The sequence below is a fragment of the Pholis gunnellus genome, assembly GCF_910591455.1.
Source record: "Pholis gunnellus genome assembly, chromosome: 17".
NCBI lineage: Eukaryota > Metazoa > Chordata > Actinopteri > Perciformes > Pholidae > Pholis > Pholis gunnellus.
In genome coordinates this window covers 21,269,424-21,287,236 of record NC_136544.1, presented here as the reverse complement: position 1 = coordinate 21,287,236, position 17,813 = coordinate 21,269,424, and the positions used below count along the sequence as shown (strand labels likewise).

At 43.7% G+C, this 17,813-nt stretch overlaps 2 protein-coding genes across 3 annotated transcripts; both read right to left on the bottom strand.

The window, feature by feature from the left end:
* Positions 1-1,201: 1,201 nt before the first annotated feature.
* Positions 1,202-5,177, bottom strand: LOC306710029 (E3 ubiquitin-protein ligase CHIP-like). Of its 2 annotated transcripts, XM_079178398.1 has the most exons (7): positions 5,047-5,177; positions 4,606-4,804; positions 4,342-4,511; positions 4,176-4,256; positions 3,538-3,594; positions 3,120-3,236; positions 1,202-2,905 (listed from the first exon to the last, which is right to left on the bottom strand). In XM_079178398.1, exons 1-7 carry the CDS (start codon positions 5,164-5,166, stop codon positions 2,780-2,782), a joined length of 870 nt encoding a protein of 289 aa, XP_079034524.1. In that variant the 5' UTR covers positions 5,167-5,177; the 3' UTR covers positions 1,202-2,779. The 2 variants fall into 2 exon arrangements, with proteins under 2 accessions (XP_079034524.1, XP_079034525.1); XM_079178399.1 differs by lacking the exon at positions 4,176-4,256 and having other exon boundaries at positions 3,538-3,608; positions 4,281-4,511.
* Positions 5,178-7,771: 2,594 nt separating this feature from the next.
* On the bottom strand, positions 7,772-17,602 carry LOC306709005 (calpain-15-like; the record flags this gene model as incomplete). The annotated part of the gene is made up of 12 exons (XM_079177011.1): positions 7,772-7,949; positions 8,126-8,304; positions 8,613-8,758; positions 9,371-9,591; positions 10,051-10,212; positions 10,849-11,001; positions 11,860-11,985; positions 12,064-12,287; positions 12,399-12,582; positions 13,507-13,715; positions 14,456-15,482; positions 17,439-17,602. 12 exons carry the CDS (start codon positions 17,600-17,602, stop codon positions 7,772-7,774), a joined length of 2,973 nt encoding a protein of 990 aa, XP_079033137.1.
* Positions 17,603-17,813: the final 211 nt, after the last annotated feature.

Here is a 17,813-nt window from a genome sequence, read left to right as displayed (position 1 = left end):
ACAATGACTACAAAGAGACACACGATGACTACAAAGAGACACACGATGACTACAAAGAGGCACACAATGACTACAAAGAGACACAATGACTACAAAGAGACACACGATAACTACAAAGACACACAATGACTACAAAGAGACACACGATGACTACAAAGAGGCACACAATGACTACAAAGAGACACACAATGACTACAAAGAGGCACACGATGACTACAAAGAGGCACACGATGACTACAAAGAGGCACACAATGACTACAAAGAGAAACACGATGACTACAAAGAGAAACACGATGACTACAAAGAGACACACGATGACTACAAAGAGACACACAATGACTACAAAGAGACACACGATGACTACAAAGAGGCACACAATGACTACAAAGAGGCACACAATGACTACAAAGAGGCACACGATGACTACAAAGAGGCACACAATGACTACAAAGAGAAACACGATGACTACAAAGAGACACACGATGACTACAAAGAGGCACACAATGACTACAAAGAGACACACAATGACTACAAAGAGGCACACGATGACTACAAAGAGGCACACGATGACTACAAAGAGGCACACAATGACTACAAAGAGGCACACGATGACTACAAAGAGAAACACGATGACTACAAAGAGAAACACGATGACTACAAAGAGACACACGATGACTACAAAGAGACACAATGACTACAAAGAGGCACACAATGACTACAAAGAGGCACACAATGACTACAAAGAGGCACACGATGACTACAAAGAGGCACACGATGACTACAAAGAGACACACGATGACTACAAAGAGACACACAATGACTACAAAGAGACACACGATGACTACAAAGAGGCACACAATGACTACAAAGAGACACACGATGACTACAAAGAGACACACGATGACTACAAAGAGACACACAATGACTACAAAGAGACACACGATGACTACAAAGAGACACAATGACCACAAAGAGACACAATGACTACAAAGAGACACACAATGACTACAAAGAGACACACAATGACTACAAAGAGACAGAAGTCAACAACAGAAAGACACTACAGACTGTGTTGCTCCTCTGAAGGTGGAGATCCTCATGAACTGATTCATGTCTTTAGTTCTTCAGATAATTGTTGATCTAAACAAAGCTTTTCTAAACCGTCATCAACAGAAGGAGACGAGACTGAAAGATGTAAAAAACATGAAACATTTATTTTATCACAACATTTTTTTACACGTGTTTGTTCAGCGGGTTGATGGTTCAAAGACGTGCTGTGCGGTAAGATGTCTCACTGCAGCTGTGCTCCTTCGGTCGTTTTAAATAATCAGACTTTAACTTGATTATAATCGTCACATTTAAACAGAAAAGATAAACAACAACATGCTGTACGAGGTCAAAGCTGTTGATGTCACATCATATTTAACTTCACCATCAACAAGGAAAACATTTGAGCAAAAACGAGCACAAAGAAACTTAATTTACTGATTCAATATTTACAACAGAAACCAGCTGACGAGCTTCTCTCAACATTCTCTCTTTCAGCTGCAGCACTACGATTTCCCCTCTTTTAGTTTGCCAGCAAACGCAACACTTTCCCTCACCTACACTCTGAGTGATGAGCAGCAGAAACAGCAGTTTATCATCTGTAATCTGATTACTTTACTTTACTACATGAACTGATATAATCAACACTGATCACAGAGACACCGGAGGATCAACTCTGATCTGTACAGACGGTCCTCGAACGTCTCATCTGATTAAACAACGCTCACACAAACACACTGAAGTGGTCTGACCTGGTCTGAACTGGTCTAATATATAATAATCATAACGACAAACAGTTTCTTGACATGTTGTTTGTAGAATAATAAAAGTAAATGTTTCTGTAAACTAAATACTGGAGGGATTATTATTTCTTCTGATGAGTTTTGGTTCTTTAAATATAAATAAACTTAAAGAAAAAATTAAAGTGCTTCTTCTTCACAATCTATTTCCAGGAACAAGAAAATATGTCAAAAGTGCATTAAATCACATTATATTATATGAAATCATATTAAATCACATTATATTATATGAAATCATATTAAATCACATTATATTAAATCATATTAAATCACATTATATTATATGAAATCATATTAAATCACATTATATTAAATCATATTAAATCACATTATATTATATGAAATCATATTAAATCACATTATATTATATGAAATCATATTAAATCACATTATATTATATTAAACTTGTGTCTGTTTGGACTTTATGAACATTTATGAGTAAAGCTGCCTGATTATCAATAACTTGACTCCAGAAGACACTTTGCTGGAGAGAAACTAAGTACATTTACAAAGTATTTGTACTCTTCTTGAGTATTTTCAGGTGTCTCCTACTTTATACTTCTTCATTTATTTGACAGCTTTAGTTACAAGTTCCTCTTCAAACCAGGACTTTAAATGGAAACTTATTGATGAAATAGTTTATATGAACACTTTTACTTTGAAGTCAAAGTTTAAATGCAGGAGTTTTACTGGTAACAGAGTATTTTTATAACGTAGTATTTCTACTTCTGAGTACCTGTGAGAACATTCGAAGGTTTAACAGATCTTGAAACTTGATTTGTGGGTTTTACATTCATTTCTTAGTCTCGTTCTTCCTGTAGAATCATTTTAGAACTTTGTACGTTTGTTGCTCATCAAACTGGAACAAAGAGATCCGTTTGATCTTTTCTTAAACTCTGAACCGTCTGAGTCACTTCCTCTGCTCTCATTGGTCAGTAGTCCTCCACCCATCCGTTCTCCAAAACAAAAGCATCAATGACTTCCTTCATGGCCAGATTTGGGATGAGCTGATCTTGGGTCAGCGGAGAACGCGTCACCGGGTCGAAATGGCCGACTCGCTGCAAGAGAATGAGTGTTTTCACAGAGTAGTATCAGTACTTGTACCTGTATCACAGTATTTTCACAGAGTAGTATCAGTACTTGTACCTGTATCACAGTATTTTCACAGAGTAGTATCAGTACTTGTACCTGTATCACAGTATTTTCACAGAGTAGTATCAGTACTTGTACCTGTATCACAGTATTTTCACAGAGTAGTATCAGTACTTGTACCTGCAGGTGCTCCTCGATGTCCTTCCTGTCGTACGTGACTCCACTAGGAGTGATGCACGGCTCTCTCATCAACTCAAAGCTGATCTTCCCACACAGGAAGTCGGGAATCTCTCGCTTCTGGCAAACACACAGTGGACATCACATCTGTTACATCATCATCCTCCTCCTCATCCTCACCATTATCCTCATCCTCCTCATCCTCATCATCCTCCTCATCATCCTCACCATCATCATCCTCCTCCTCATCCTCACCATCATCCTCCTCCTCCTCATCCTCACCATCATCCTCATCCTCCTCCTCATCATCCTCACCATCATCCTCACCATCATCCTCATCATCCTCACCATCATCCTCACCATCATCCTCATCCTCCTCAGCGGATCATTTATTTGTTACATGTCCTTCATCAACACTGACCTTCCTCTTCTCGTCTACTTGAGAGAACAGCTCCTCCATGTCGGACAGATACTTGTCCTGTAGAGAAACACCTTTTAAAGGTTAGAAGTAATCAGACATGAACAGGTTCACACTGAGATCTATATTATTACATCGAACGATTAGTACAGTAAACATGAAGCGACAAGAATCTGTATGTATTTCAGTCAGAATAACTTCACTTACATGCTGACATCTTGAAGTCTAGAGAGTTTTAAATACCAGGAGGAAACCTCCGCTTCTAAAGTGAAGTGACGTAGAGACGCCGTATACGTCTCTGGTAGAGACCTGTCAATCACTGTGTAGCCCCGCCCCTAAAGCATCCCCTGCTTTATGGTCTGTGTGACTCTAAATGGACCATCATTTACTAAATGAACATCATGCTGTATTGAAGAAGACTTGAAACTAGAGATTGAGACCATAAACTCATGTTTACAATGTTTACTGAGGTAATAAATCAAGAGAGAAGTAGAGTCATTTTCTCATAGACTTCTATACAACCAGAGGAGTCGCCCCCTGGTGGACACTAGAGAGAATGCAGCTTTAACACATGAAGCACTGACTTCACTCGGTTGTCTGCTGTGTTTTACGAACAAAGAAGATCACAATAGAAAACCTACATGTTTAGTGTGGACGTCGTTTGGATGGTGCTGAATTCTGCCGTCTGACTTGTCTTCTTGTTTGTGTCTGCAGCCGTCCAGCTCTCTGCAGATTAAACCAGACACACTTAACACAGGAGCGAGATCTACTGTGACATGCGTGTTCTTCGTCATAGACGGAGTGGACCTGCCTCTTCTTCTCAGCAAAGATGAGTTTGGTGAGGTAGGCGTGCAGTTCGCTCTCCTGGTTGATCCTCCTCTCCTCCATGTTGTTCCAACGTTTCTTCTTGGCGATCCGCAGAGCGCTGGGGATGTCGTCGCCAAAGTTCAGGCGCTGCTCTTTAGCCAGGTTATACGCTGGGAAAACAAACGTAAAGAGACACTTTTCTCACCGTGTGTGAGGATGTGGAGTTACGGTGCATCAACCCCAGACGTGGAGAATCCCTCGTACCTTTCTGCAGGTTGCCGATGGCTTCGTCGTAGCTCTCCATCTCCAGGTGACACTGACCCATGAAGAAGTGAGCTTTGACCGACTGGCCGTCGAGCTCCAGAGCGTGTCTGCAGTCGGCCAGAGCTTTGTCGTACTGCTGCAGCTTCACGTAGCACAGAGCTCTGTTGGTGTAGTACGCTGGGACGGACGGACTGTGGGTCTGAAACATCAGAACACAGATTCAACCTTTTGCTCTCTGTATACTCAACACGTATCGTATCATAACGTATCGTTTTGTATCGTATCGTGTTGTATTGTATCGTGTTGTAACATATCGTGTTGTATCGTAACGTAGTGTGTCATATCGTATCGTGTCGTGTTGTAACGTATCTTTTATCGTGTTGTATTGTATCGTGTTGTAATTTCAATAGATATCTTTAGGAGAAACACTAGGGCTCTTACTATGGCTCTGCTGTAGCAGGCAGCAGCTTCCAGGTACTTGCGGCTCAGGAAGAGGCGGTTGCCCTGTTCCTTCAGCTCCTGAGCCGACACCGAGGCGCTTTTCTCCGGGCTTTCTGACATTCTGTCCACCAGGCTCGCTGCACCGCCGGCAGCCGCCCCTTCAGTCTGCTTCCCAATCCTGACGCTCAGACCGCAACAGACCAGGACAGAAACTGAGACCAGAAGAGCAGAGACCGGAACCTTTAAGCTGGTCGAAATACTGACGACCGCTATTTAAGGTGTTCCACATGTTCCGGGTTGCTTCCGGAAATCTCTGGAAATTGTAATAATTGTACTGACTTGTTTGTAATGTTGCGAAAAAGTAATTACATCGATTTAAATTAATTTAAAATTCCATTTCAATTAAGTCTGTTAAACTCTTTTTATTTTAGTCTGAGTTATCTTAAAACATCAGAAAACTGCAGCTAGTTCAGAGTCTAACCGAACAAAGAAAATCTTTCTGAGTTGATTGTTTGTTTGTTTGCTTGTTTATGAAGCTTTAAATGACGTCACTCCTCCGACATCAGACATCTTTTCATGTTATGCTCCAGCAAAGATCACAACGGGTCTTTTACATGATACTTCTGTTTTAAGACCCTAAACTGTGGAACTCACTGCCGGATGTTAGAATTAATTAATCTGTATTTTTTAAAATCTTTTAAATCTGGCCTTTAATTTGGAGTAATGTTATAGTCATAGTTTCTAAGCTTTAACCATTGTTTTCGTATTATTTTCATTGTTTATTTTATTTAAATTAATTTTGTTTATTTGTTTTTATTTTTACATTTTTTATTGTAATTTTTTGTCTTGCAAAAATTATATTTACTGTTGTTGATTTCATATTTTTTTCACAGCATATAAAACATGAATTAACAGTATTTCTGAGTGGCTTGATGATGTATTTCAAGGTAATTTATCAGGTGATGAGGAGCTGGAGGTGAGGGGGTGTTTAGAGGAGCTGGAGGAGGATCAGGGGCTCGCATTGATGATTCATGCCGACATGGGGCCGACCTGAGACCGGTACCGACACACCGCACTACGGCCTCATCAGGGCCGAATTTGAGCCGTTAAGTTGGGTCGGATCTACTGTCACTGTCGGAGCGATAACTCCGCTTATTTCTCCTGACTGAGTTATTGAACATTAAATACAATAAAAACCGAATGATGACGTCCCTGATCACTGATCTACACGTTGACACGGTGTCGATTGTTGACGTTAGACACAAAACAAACACACTGACGTGTCACATTTTTAAGCTAAATTCAAGCAGCTGTTTTCAGGTAAATCAATGCTAACGTGTGGCTAACGCGTAGCTAGCGTTAGTAGCATGAAGCTAACAAGCTAGCATTATTTCACACCGATACGTAATCGATAACATCACACTGACATACCTGCGTAGCTGCTGGTTCACCACTCTAGTATTACACAGTGAAAACGCTATGAAATGAGCTATTTGTTGTGATGGAGCTAGGTGGCTAGCTACCTAGCTACAAGTTGTCTTGCCAACAGCTGTTTGGGTTCTGATCTGTGACGCGTCATCGGAGGACACGCCCCCACGTCAACAATGAAAATAAAGGTTTTTACTTTTTATTGTGAAAAGAATATATAAATAGATGTTCTCTAAATAATACATAATAAATAAAATATTATGAAATAAATTATATAAAAATAAATAACTTCAGACTCTTTTGGAAATTCTATTGCACCAATAAAAAATACATTAAATTCATGCATAGATATAACAATAAGATAAAGAGCTAAACATGTTTTAATTGAGGAAGCATCATAACAGGTTTCAAACATTTGCATAGTTTATACGTTTCTGTCTCTAACAATAATAATATTTTGCATTAACAAACACAAAATCATTTCTTTTTTTTAAACATAATAGTAAAACACAAGAATCCAGCATAGTTTAAGGTTCATAAAGTGCTAATGCTTTCATACAGCCAGTCTCCACACTAACACTTTATCTAAACCTTCTACATTAAGTATCAAGATCCATAAATAAACACCCTTAAAAAAGCTTCCGTTCGTAGTTGAGAGGAAAGTTAAGGAAAACGGGTTCATTGTGGTCTCGATGTGAAATAAAAACGGTGACATCTGCCCTTATTTTGAGGGTATTTTTACAAATATTATTACGGTTTCACAAATGTGAACCTGTGCTTCAAAGAGTCTCTGGCTTCTCTGTGATCATCGAGTCCAGATGAGACCAGTAATGTGTTTTTTGTACAACAAAGGTTTCACAAATGTCCGCGTGTGTTTCAGCTTCACCTAAACTGTCCGACACTCGTTCACCACAAACAGAAGGCGGATCGTTCATCGTGCACGCTGTTTCCCTTCAACCTTCCTCTGAACTGATGAACGTGAAACTCTGAATTAAAAGCCGACTTCAGCGTCGTCGGTTTCTTATTACTGTGAATATTCTTGGCAGCCAGTTCAGACACAACTAACTAAAGTGAATAACTTCTATTCGTCTGTCACCGTTGCATTGAAGACAGTTTGGACCTGAAGACGAGCTGTGATCTGAAATGTGAAATATAAAGTGCATCACTGATGAAACCTGCTTCTAACGCGTCTCTACGGAGGAATGTGTTCGTTTCTGTTGGAGCGCTGACTCCTAAAAAAAGTGTCTGCCGAGCTGAAACACGAGTCAGCTCACTTTAAAGACCTCCGTGTTCTCGGTCAGAGGGGTCGAGGCTGATGCAGACCCGCCGTCTCCGGACTCAGAGCCGGACTGTGCGTCGTCTTCGAGGGACTCCAGTTCCCCAGAGAAGCCTGGACGGCCTTACGGTGAGCCAGCCGGTGAGTGATGGAGAAGCCGGCGTTTCCCTCCAGCTGAGACAAAACCACCAGCACCTGTCTGAGACGGAGACGGAGAGAGAACGTCACATCCAACGTACAAACTCAGATTCATGAAGTTCACCAGATCATTTTCATGTTACAGTCTGGGCCCTTTTCTTCCACCACTATATATATATATATATATGTATATATATATATATACATATATATATATTTGACCTCAGAGATCTGAACCTGTGCAGAGGAGGGATGCTGTCGACGGTCTTCAGGCTGCTGCGCGTCGACACCACGTTGAAGCTGTCGCTGCAGTCACATGACACGTGGAGGTGATGCCGCGGGTGTCTGTTCTCCACCATAACGATAAGCCCCGCCCAGCCGTGGGTCAGGTAGTAACAGGTCATCCCCTCTCTGCCCTGAGGGGGGGGAGAGACTTTACTACCACAGTGTGAAAATTCTCCATGACAAGTAAAAGTCCTGCATTCAAATGTAAATCCTGTTGGTTAGTAGAATCTACATGAATGATCATATTCTATAAGATGCACCGCGTCTCTCTACAGAGAAAAGCTTTGTGACGATGCATTTCACATCTGATCCGAGAGGCTTTTTAAAGAGTTTATTTGTGTGAAAGAGGAGCAGAATGAAGGAATTACAGGATTCACCACCTGAACACCATCGCACACGACTGGGTCTCACTGCTGTTACAAACGGAGTGGACGTCTACCTCGTGTCTCTCTCCTTTGGTTTCCGTCAGCTGGATGACGGCGTCGGCGACGGTGGTGTTGGAGGCCGCGAGCTGCTCCACCATCACCAGTCTGGAGCTGTAGACCGCCAGCATGTAGCCGGGCTCCTCGGACCGGCCGCCGCTCGCTGAACGGACACAAATACAAGTATTTAAAACTTCAAGATGTAGCTTATAATTAACCCGAAGGAAGAAATATGTTATCAGGGCCATTGGTAAGAAAACAGAAAATAAATATGGAGCCGGGGATAATAGTCTGTGATTAAAGTCGACTTTTTACATATAGCACGTTTGAAATGAAGATTAAAAACAACAGAAATTATTTAAAAATAGACAAATAAAACAGAAATAAATAAATATAACAACTCAAAACATTATATAGAAAAATAAAAATTAGAGAAATTAATACATTTTTTTAGGAAAAAGCGAGTTTGAAAAGATGAGTTTTAGGTTTTCTTTCTCGTAGGAATTCGTAGCTTGTTTCGTTTCTTTATTTCTATTATTTCATAATTTTGTATTAGCATTAATTACTAATGATAAGTTAACTTTGCTAGCAAGGCCATTTAGGCGACAGCTATTATTTTGATTAACAAATTGCTGCTGGAGAGTTTAGTTTAATTTAAGAAGTTTAACTGTTCCACTGTGGTAAACAGCACGGAAGCTACTTCTGTTTGTGTTGGAAGGGAATGTGCGTCTTTAGACTTCAGAAACACAGCAGCGGGTAGAGGCGGTGCTCTTACTCGTGCCCTCCGTGGCGGCGCTGTGCCAGTGGTTGAAGGCGCAGCAGAGCACGGCGTACTCTCCCGGCTCCAGCATCACGTCGCAGCCCACGAACCTCCTCACCGAGCGGCGGCTGTGAGCCAGCAGGCGGCCGAGCGCCGGCGTCCCCGAGCCGTCGAAGGAGACCCGGAACAACAACACGCAGAGATCCAGCAGGTGGCTCTCCGCCGTGTCCCACCGCCTGAGGAGACAGGGTTCAGTTCATATGTTCATATGTTCAACGATGAATCAGATGCGACTCTTCATCGTTTGTTCACACCAAACGATGAAGCAAACTTCTTTCAATACAAAGTCAATGCAAAGCACGAGAATTCACCAATTTTGTGTTGAGATATTTAAACTTTGTTGAATCGCTTCAGTCGTTCAGCGTTGAGATTCTGCTGTTGACAACACTCAGATGAAGTATAAATGAACCATAGACTATCTATGGGAAAAACAACATCTTTATTCTTTATTCTTTATTCCAACTGTATTCTTTTTGAGATGGAGAACGTTTGAAGCTATCCAGGACTTTAAAGTCTGGATTTCTGGAAGGAGAAGTTATTTTAAGAATTCAAACTCTCTTATGGAATGTGTATGTCTTTGGTGATTGAGTTCTTCAATAAGCAACAATAAGGAGGTTTTGTCAGCGTAGTCCTACCGGCTGCCCTGCTGGAACAAAGCCAGCTCCATGGCCGTCCTCTCCAGCACCGTGATGGTCGCCACCGTCACCGGGACGTCGGCTCCTCGGGGAAAAACACCCGGCGCTCGGACCTCCTGCCAGTCTGAATGAATCTTACAGATATCCACTGAGTCAAAGTACCTGTCAACAAAACACACTCACAGACATTAGTGAATGCATCAACACATTTACTTATTTCATTCATGAGATAAGCAGGCAGCAAACCTCCGGATCTGAAAATGTGTTAAAGCTGCGTTCTCTCTAATGTCCACCAGGGGGCGACTCCTCTGGTTGTATAGAAGTCTATGAGAAAATGACTCTACTTCTCTCTTGATTTATTACCTCAGTAAACATTGTAAACATGAGTTTATGGTCTCAATCTCTAGTTTCAAGTCTTCTTCAATACAGCATGATGTTCATTTAGTAAATGATGGTCCATTTAGAGTCAAACAGACCATAAAGCAGGGGATGCTTTATGTCCAAAAACCACAATGCTGATGGCGAAAAAAACAAGATGGCGACAGCCAATAACCAATATGGTGACGATTAAAAACCAAGATGGCGATGACCAAAAAGCTAACTCCAAGCGTCAAACTACAAACCAATAGGTGACATCACTGACTACATCCACTGCTTGTATACAGTCTATAGAATTTACCCTTTTTGTGTAAGTTAGCAGTCGGAACGTGACGACGTAGCTTAAACTGGGAATGTTAAGGAATTTAAGAGATCACAACTCTTCTAAAGAAGTGCAGCCTTTGTTAACTCCTGACCTACCTGATGAAATCCCAGAAGTCCATCCAGAACAGGCCGTCCTCGGCCCGCTGGGCGGATAGCTCCCTCTTCAGGTGTGGAGGCCAGTCGGGCCAGTGGTCCGCCCAGGGTCCAGTCCAGGAGAAGCGACCCCACGGGTTCCTCAGCTGCAGTAGCCTTAAAACACAACAACAGGAAGCACAAGTTAGACGCCATCCATCCATCCATCTTCCTCCTCTTATCCGGGTCGGGTCGCGGTGGCAGCAGCCCAGCAGGCTGACCCAGACCTCCCTCTCGCCCGCAACATGTTCCAGCTCATTCTGGGGGATCCCGAGGCGTTCCCAGGCCAGCTGGGAGATGTAGTCCCTCCAGCGTGTTCTGGGTCCCCCGGGGTCTCCTGGGCGTGCCCGAAAACCCTCCAGTGGGAGGCGTCCAGGAGGCATCCTAATTAGATGCTGAACCACCTCAGCTGACTCCTTTTGATGCAAAGGAGGAGCGGCTCGACTCCAAGTTCCCTCCTGATGTCCGAGCTCCTCACCCTCCTCACCCTCCTCACCCTCCTCACCCTCCTCACCCTCCTCACCCTCCTCACCCTCTCTCTAAGGCTGAGCCCGGACACCCTACGGAGGAAACTCATTTCGGCTCCTTGTAGCCACGACCTCGTTCTTTCGGTCACGACCCAGAGTTCGTTAAAAGTTAGACGCCACTTTATAAGAATTAAATCTGAAACCAGAACAAACAAACCTGAAAATACTTAAGGTGCACGAATGTTTATATTTACTCGCCTTACTCTGCAAACACTCGCTGACGTGACATGAAACCTGTGACTCCCGCCGTGGATTAGAACTAGAGCAGCGGTTATTGGCAGATGGCCGAGGTTGGGAATCTCTATCAGGAGAGGATGAGTCAGATAATACATTAAAACCCTCTTTGGCTTTATTTTGGTACAATAACAAACTGGATACGGACGTTGACACTCTAAAGATTTAAATACCTGCACATCTACTGGGAAACAAAACAGACTTGAGTCCTCACCTGTGACCGTCTACGTCTCTCACATCGAGGACGGAGTAAGCGTGACGTGGACGTAAACCCACGGACTCGTACGTCGCGTCGTCCACCTTCATGTTTCCTCCTCCACAAGACGCCCCCATCAGGAAACTAGCAGCACGACACAATGAAAGAGTTAGGACTGATTTTCAACAGGTAATTAAGGACGACCCTCCTCCTGACACTCACCCCGCTTCCTTGGAGCTCAGCATCTTGGCCCAGATGAGGTCCGTGTCGATGGGTTCCTCCTTGGGGTTGGTGGCGCTGATCTGGAGGGCCAGCGACTCGCAGGGGGCCCCGGTCAGCGTGGAGAGGCCCTCGATGGCACGACCGGCCTGCAAAGCAAAGTAGGAGCCGTGGAGCTTGGCTAGCGCCTTTTCAATCAGAGCCACCCAGAGCTGCTTCCGCTGGGCCTGGAGAGGGAAGAGGAAGCGATTCATTACCTCCTGTACGACAGCTTCCAAAGCACATCTGGTGATGAGCAGAGGAGCATCAGTGCTGCTGTTCAGAGTCCAATGTTCCACCTGAGAGAAGAGCAGGTGTCCGTTGTCGTCACACGGCAGCATGTCGTCCACCAGCACCGTGGTCCACGAGCCGTCTTTGCACAGACGCACCTGATAGGCTCCTTCTGCACACAGCGAGCGCGTCACCATCACCTTCTCCACCAGCTCGGGACGTTCGGCCAGAACAGCCAAAGCACTCAGGAACCTGTTCCTCCAAAACACACCCAGACACCGAATAACTGGACCTGGAGGTGAAAGGAACACGGCTACGACCCTCTGCGGGCTGTTTAGTGAACTTTATCTCTGAGAATGAAGTATTAAAGTAGACAGACTCATTTAAAGACAGATTATTGCTCCAGCGTATCGAGCATCTCTTCTCCTGATTATTCAGCAGAGGTGGAGGAAGAACTCACATCCTTTCATTCAGCAGTTATAGTGTACAAATATACTGTTAATATATACTACTGTTATAGGTTAAAGTATTATCAGCTAAATACTCAAAAGTACTCATTATACATTTATTGTAATGTATAATGTTTTTATCTTATTATTTTAACTATTATTTTAAAAATGTATAAGATAAAAGAGTATCTTCTGTAATCTGTCTATGATCTCTGCTTATTTTTCTATGTTCTATATCAATAAACTTTACAACTTTTAAGTTTTAAATAAATGTAGAGCTGTAAAAACAATATATTTCCTTTTGAGATGTAGTAAACGTATAAAGTAGCACAAAAAATGGAAATATTTGAGTAAAGTACGATAAACGTAGCTCTATTACCTTCATAAACAACATGATAATATAATTCTGTCAATATTCTACTTCTATTAACGTCTCTACTGGTCAGAGTCAGATCCCACATTTGGGAATGTAATTAGATAAAAAGTCAATATATCAATAAAATGTACTTTTCTTATTAGGTTGTTATTCAAAAGGTTTCTTTTTAAATCAATGTTTGTTACTAGTATTATAATAATGCTTAGAAATAAATAACTATTCTATTAAAGGAAAAGAAGAACTCTTTTTAAAAGTATGATCTTGAACAAACATCCGTAGTTAGTGAGTGAGTTACTTTGAAGCTCATTTCAAATCTTAAGTATTAAATAGATGAAGCAGCGGGCGGCTCACCAGCAGTTACCCAGAAGTCCCTGCAGGATGTCGGAGGGGCGGAGCGTGCGGAACACGGACCACTTCACCGCGCGCTCTCTGGAGTTGCAGCAGTTGATCTGCTGCGGGCGAAGCCACTTCCTGACGCGGTGCTGCACGCTGTCGTCCGCCGGGAAGCCCACCGACTTCGGACCGGGAGGGAAGCTGTCGTCCACAAACGTCACGGCGTTCTGGTGACGAGCCAATCAAATCACAGGAAACAACCTCGGGTGAGTTGCAGGAAAATAAATGCAACAATATTCAGATTGAAGCGTTAAAAAGGTAGAAAATCCCTTAATTCAGCATATAGAGCTTTAGATTTGAATTGTTTTAGAGGTCTTTTGTTATTTAAATAGTTGTATTGTTGTTTTTTAATTTGCTATTCACTGTATTAGAAAAGTAAATCATGATTATATATTTGCTCTTCTGTTAACTGTTTTTGTGACATTTTGTTTGTTTTATTTTGGACTTTTTTTTTGGAAAAGTTACTGTTAAAAAAGGGACTTTTAATCTCAATGACACTTCCAACGGTTAAATACAAATACAATAGTATAGTATAGTGGTAGCAGTTCACTAAACGGTGGATTTTGATGTGTGTACAGACAAAGTGGTGAGTTTATCTTTGATTATCTCATCTGATCCACTAAGTCAGGTTCATCATGGAGTTAAGATAAACTTCTTCTCTCAGTGATTTAAAAGCTCCTTTATCTCGTCTTCTGTTTTAATATAAAGAGCAGCTCCAGACATGCTTCAGACATGCTTCAGACGAGTTTGCTGATGAGAATTCAACTTTGAAGACACTTTTGGATCTGCTTCGCTCAGCAGAACCGGAGGTTGCCGCCTGGATGTGATGTCTTCAGGTCCGTCCAGGTGTTCCAGAGAAACGTGTCCGTGAAGGATCCATCACAACTCAACTTAAAGGTGCACAAACCTCTCTGCAGAAGCCGACGATGTTCTCCCACAGCTCCTTGGCTTCTCCCTCGTCGCTCTGCCGCAGCGCCTCCACCGGCGTGCTCTCCTTCCTCTTCGGGGCCGGTGCCGGCTGCAGCTGGGCGGCGTGCCGCTGAGGCGTGTGGCAGGCCAGGCAGTGTTCGGCTTTGACCTCGTTGATGAGAGTGCAGGCGGGACACGACCACTCCTCTGTGTCGTTGGCGACGTTGGCGGCGGCGAGGCACGGCGGGAACGACGCAGGTGCGGGCGACAGCGGCGACATCTCCTCCTTCAGGATGCTGAGCCGTCTGCCGGGCGGCAGCTCCGGTTGTGAAACGGCGAGCGTTGACGGGGAAGGACTTAAGATCGGGCTTTGACCGAGGCAGCCGTCTGGAGGCGGCACCTCTCTGCGGCTGCAGGGAAGAGGGTTGTGATGACCTGAGGAGTTTGTGTGTGGACGGGAAGCTTCCTCCGGTAAACTCTCTCCGCCGGTCGGGATGCAAAGGGACAGCGCCCCCGCTGCAGGCTCCGGCTGTCCCGCTCCGGTTGGCTCCCCCGGAATGAGCAAGGCGTCGGCGGGGATCTGGGGGAGAGACAGTTTGCGTGGTCCGCCACAAGCAGAGCAGGACATGGAGGTCGGGGTGTTCTGCAGAGTGCACCTCAAACACTCCCAGACCAGGCTCTGAATAATGGCGTCCTCCGGCCTCAGGGGTCCGGAGCAGCTGCTGGAGCGCCGAGGTCGTAGCCGGTCCCCGGACGAGCCCCCCCGGGGTCGGTCCAGGGCGCCGGCGGCGGTGGAGTACCCGCACAGCGAGCAGGCCGGGCGGTCGGCGGGGTTGGACAGCGTGCAGCGTGGGCAGGACCAGCGCCCGTCCTCCCTGCCGGTCCCCTGCCACGTCCACCGGGCGTCCGGCCTCCGGCGAGGGGCTTCGCAGATGGAGCAGCGGGGGGCGCCGGCTGCGTTGAGGAAAGTGCAGCAGCCACAAGCCCACTGGCTCCTCTGCACCGGCATCGACCCTGAGGAGAAACTAGAGAGAGAACACAATATATATATGTATATATACATTCCTGCACCGTGTTTTAAACATATTTACAATGTCCTTCAAATTCCTTTGTGTCAAACACAATAATGTTATTTCATAAGACATTTATTGCGTCTAAATGTGACACATTAAAGAATAGAAAATGCTCTTTATTTCCTATGATTTAAACCTGTTCTGATAATCCTTTTGAAATATGAAAGATGCTAAAACTTGGATGTGTCAAGAGAATCCTTCAGGTGTTACGGACATTATGGTCACTCAGCGTTATAATAACCACAAACATCTGATGACATAATGTAGAGCATGAGCGGGGGGGGGGGGGGTCCAAATATACACGATATTAAACATGTGTTTGTACCATGTGGTGGCTCGGAGGAGAATATTAAAGATTCATGAATATGGAAATGACAGACGGAGCTGCAGTAAAGTAACAACATGTCGCTCACAGACGGTGTTTGATCATATTCATGTTTTACTTCATGAGATCAGAGTCAAACACTGAATTTGGTAGAAAAACGTGGAAAAGATTTATGTTCAGTTCTCAGTCAGCTCGTTCTTCTCAACACTGACGAGATTCATGAATGTTTCTACAAAATACACTCAACGTTCTATTTAGTATATAAATAACTCCAAACAGGTTTTATGTATTTCATTTAAAAAACCTCTTACTTCTCATACACTTCATATTTTAGTCTTGTATTTAATCTTTAGGTTTTTTTATTTTAGTTGAATTGTTTTACTTTATTTATTTACCTTTATATTCTATTTTGCACTGGTGTCAGTATTATTTATTTACACTTAATAATTAGTATTCTATAGTTTTTTGTTGTAATCTTTAATGAAACTCTGGCACAAGATCAGGATTAATAAAGTTTTATCTGATCTTAAGTGGCCTTTGGTCCGTTCTGATCCACATTAAACCATGAGAGTAAATCTCCTCCAGACTCGGGTCTACGGTCCGGTCTTCAGGGACTCTCCTGGTGGCGCTACACTTCCTGTCAGAGCGTAACTGGACTCCTGATGGAGGCTTTATAAACACAGCACAGTAATAATTAATAAGAGGAAGGCTGAGGTTTACTTTATATCCAACGATTCATGAAAAATTCATGACACACATTCTGGAGCTCAGGAATCTACACAAGTGTAGAATATAAATTTTAACGTTCAGCCGTCAGCTGTGAGGAGCCATGTGAGGAGTAATGACATGAATTAATCATCACCATCACTTGTTTTCACACGTACAGTTAAACAAACAAACACGCCTGAATCCTGGAACACGGATCAACCAGCAGACAACCTCCGCTTCTTTAAAGAGAAGCCAAAGCTTCATGTGTTAAAGCTGCATTCTCTCTAGTGTCCACCAGGGGGCGACTCCTCTGGTTGTATAGAAGTCTATGAGAAAATGACTCTACTTCTCTCTTGATTTATTACCTCAGTAAACATTGTAAACATGAGTTTATGGTCTCAATCTCTAGTTTCAAGTCTTCTTCAATACAGCATGATGTTCATTTAGTAAATGATGGTCCATTTAGAGTCACACAGACCATAAAGCAGGGGATGCTTTAGGGGCGGGGCTACACAGTGATTGACAGGTCGACACCAAAGCGTTGTGCGGTCGTGTTGTCCGTGTTTCTGTTTTACAACTTTCACCTTTTAGAGTGTTTTCACTTCATGGAAGTTGATTGTAACATTTTGGTCGCCTAGAAATTGTTCAGCATTCTGTTGTACTTAGCTCCGCCCTCTAGTGTCCCTTCTGGTTGCAAATAAACAAGATGGCGATATCCAAAAACCAAGATGGCGTCGGCCCAAAGCCAAGAACCCAGACCTCTAACCCGTTCTCAGGTATCTTGCTGCTGATTGGCTCCAGACCTCTAACCCGTTCTCAGGTATCTTGCTGCTGATTGGCTCCAGACCTCTAACCCGTTCTCAGGTGTCTCTTACCTGCGCTCTCTGTGCCTGTCGGGTCGGGGAAGCTGTCGAGGGAGGGAGGCGCTCTGGCTGCTCCTCAGACATCCCATGACGGGGGAGGGGGGCAGAGCTGCACCCCGGGGTGCAGCGTCATCACCCTCGGCCTCGTCAATGAGGGAGGAGGTGGAACCTCCCATGATGCAGCTGGCTCAGGAGGAGGAGGAGGCGCCCTGAAGGAGGAGGAGGCAGAGGGAGAGTCGGCATCTATTCTGAGGAATCCCAAAAAAACATCAATCCCACATATTCTGTGGTTCCAGCTTTTCTTTATCAGCTGCAACTGTTAGCAATTATTATTAAACTCATTGATGATTTTCTGACATTTTAAAGACAAAATGATCGATTCAACAC

Coding starts and splice junctions, on each gene's coding strand:
- LOC306710029 (XM_079178398.1), bottom strand. CDS start 5,166: ATGTCAGAAAGCCCGGAGAAAAGCGCCTCGGTGTCGGCTCAGGAGCTG. Junction 4,512..4,605: donor CATCGGCAACCTGCAGAAAG/GTACGAGGGATT, acceptor TTGTTTTCCCAG/CGTATAACCTGGCTAAAGAG. Junction 2,906..3,119: donor ACATCGAGGAGCACCTGCAG/GTACAAGTACTG, acceptor ATTCTCTTGCAG/CGAGTCGGCCATTTCGACCC.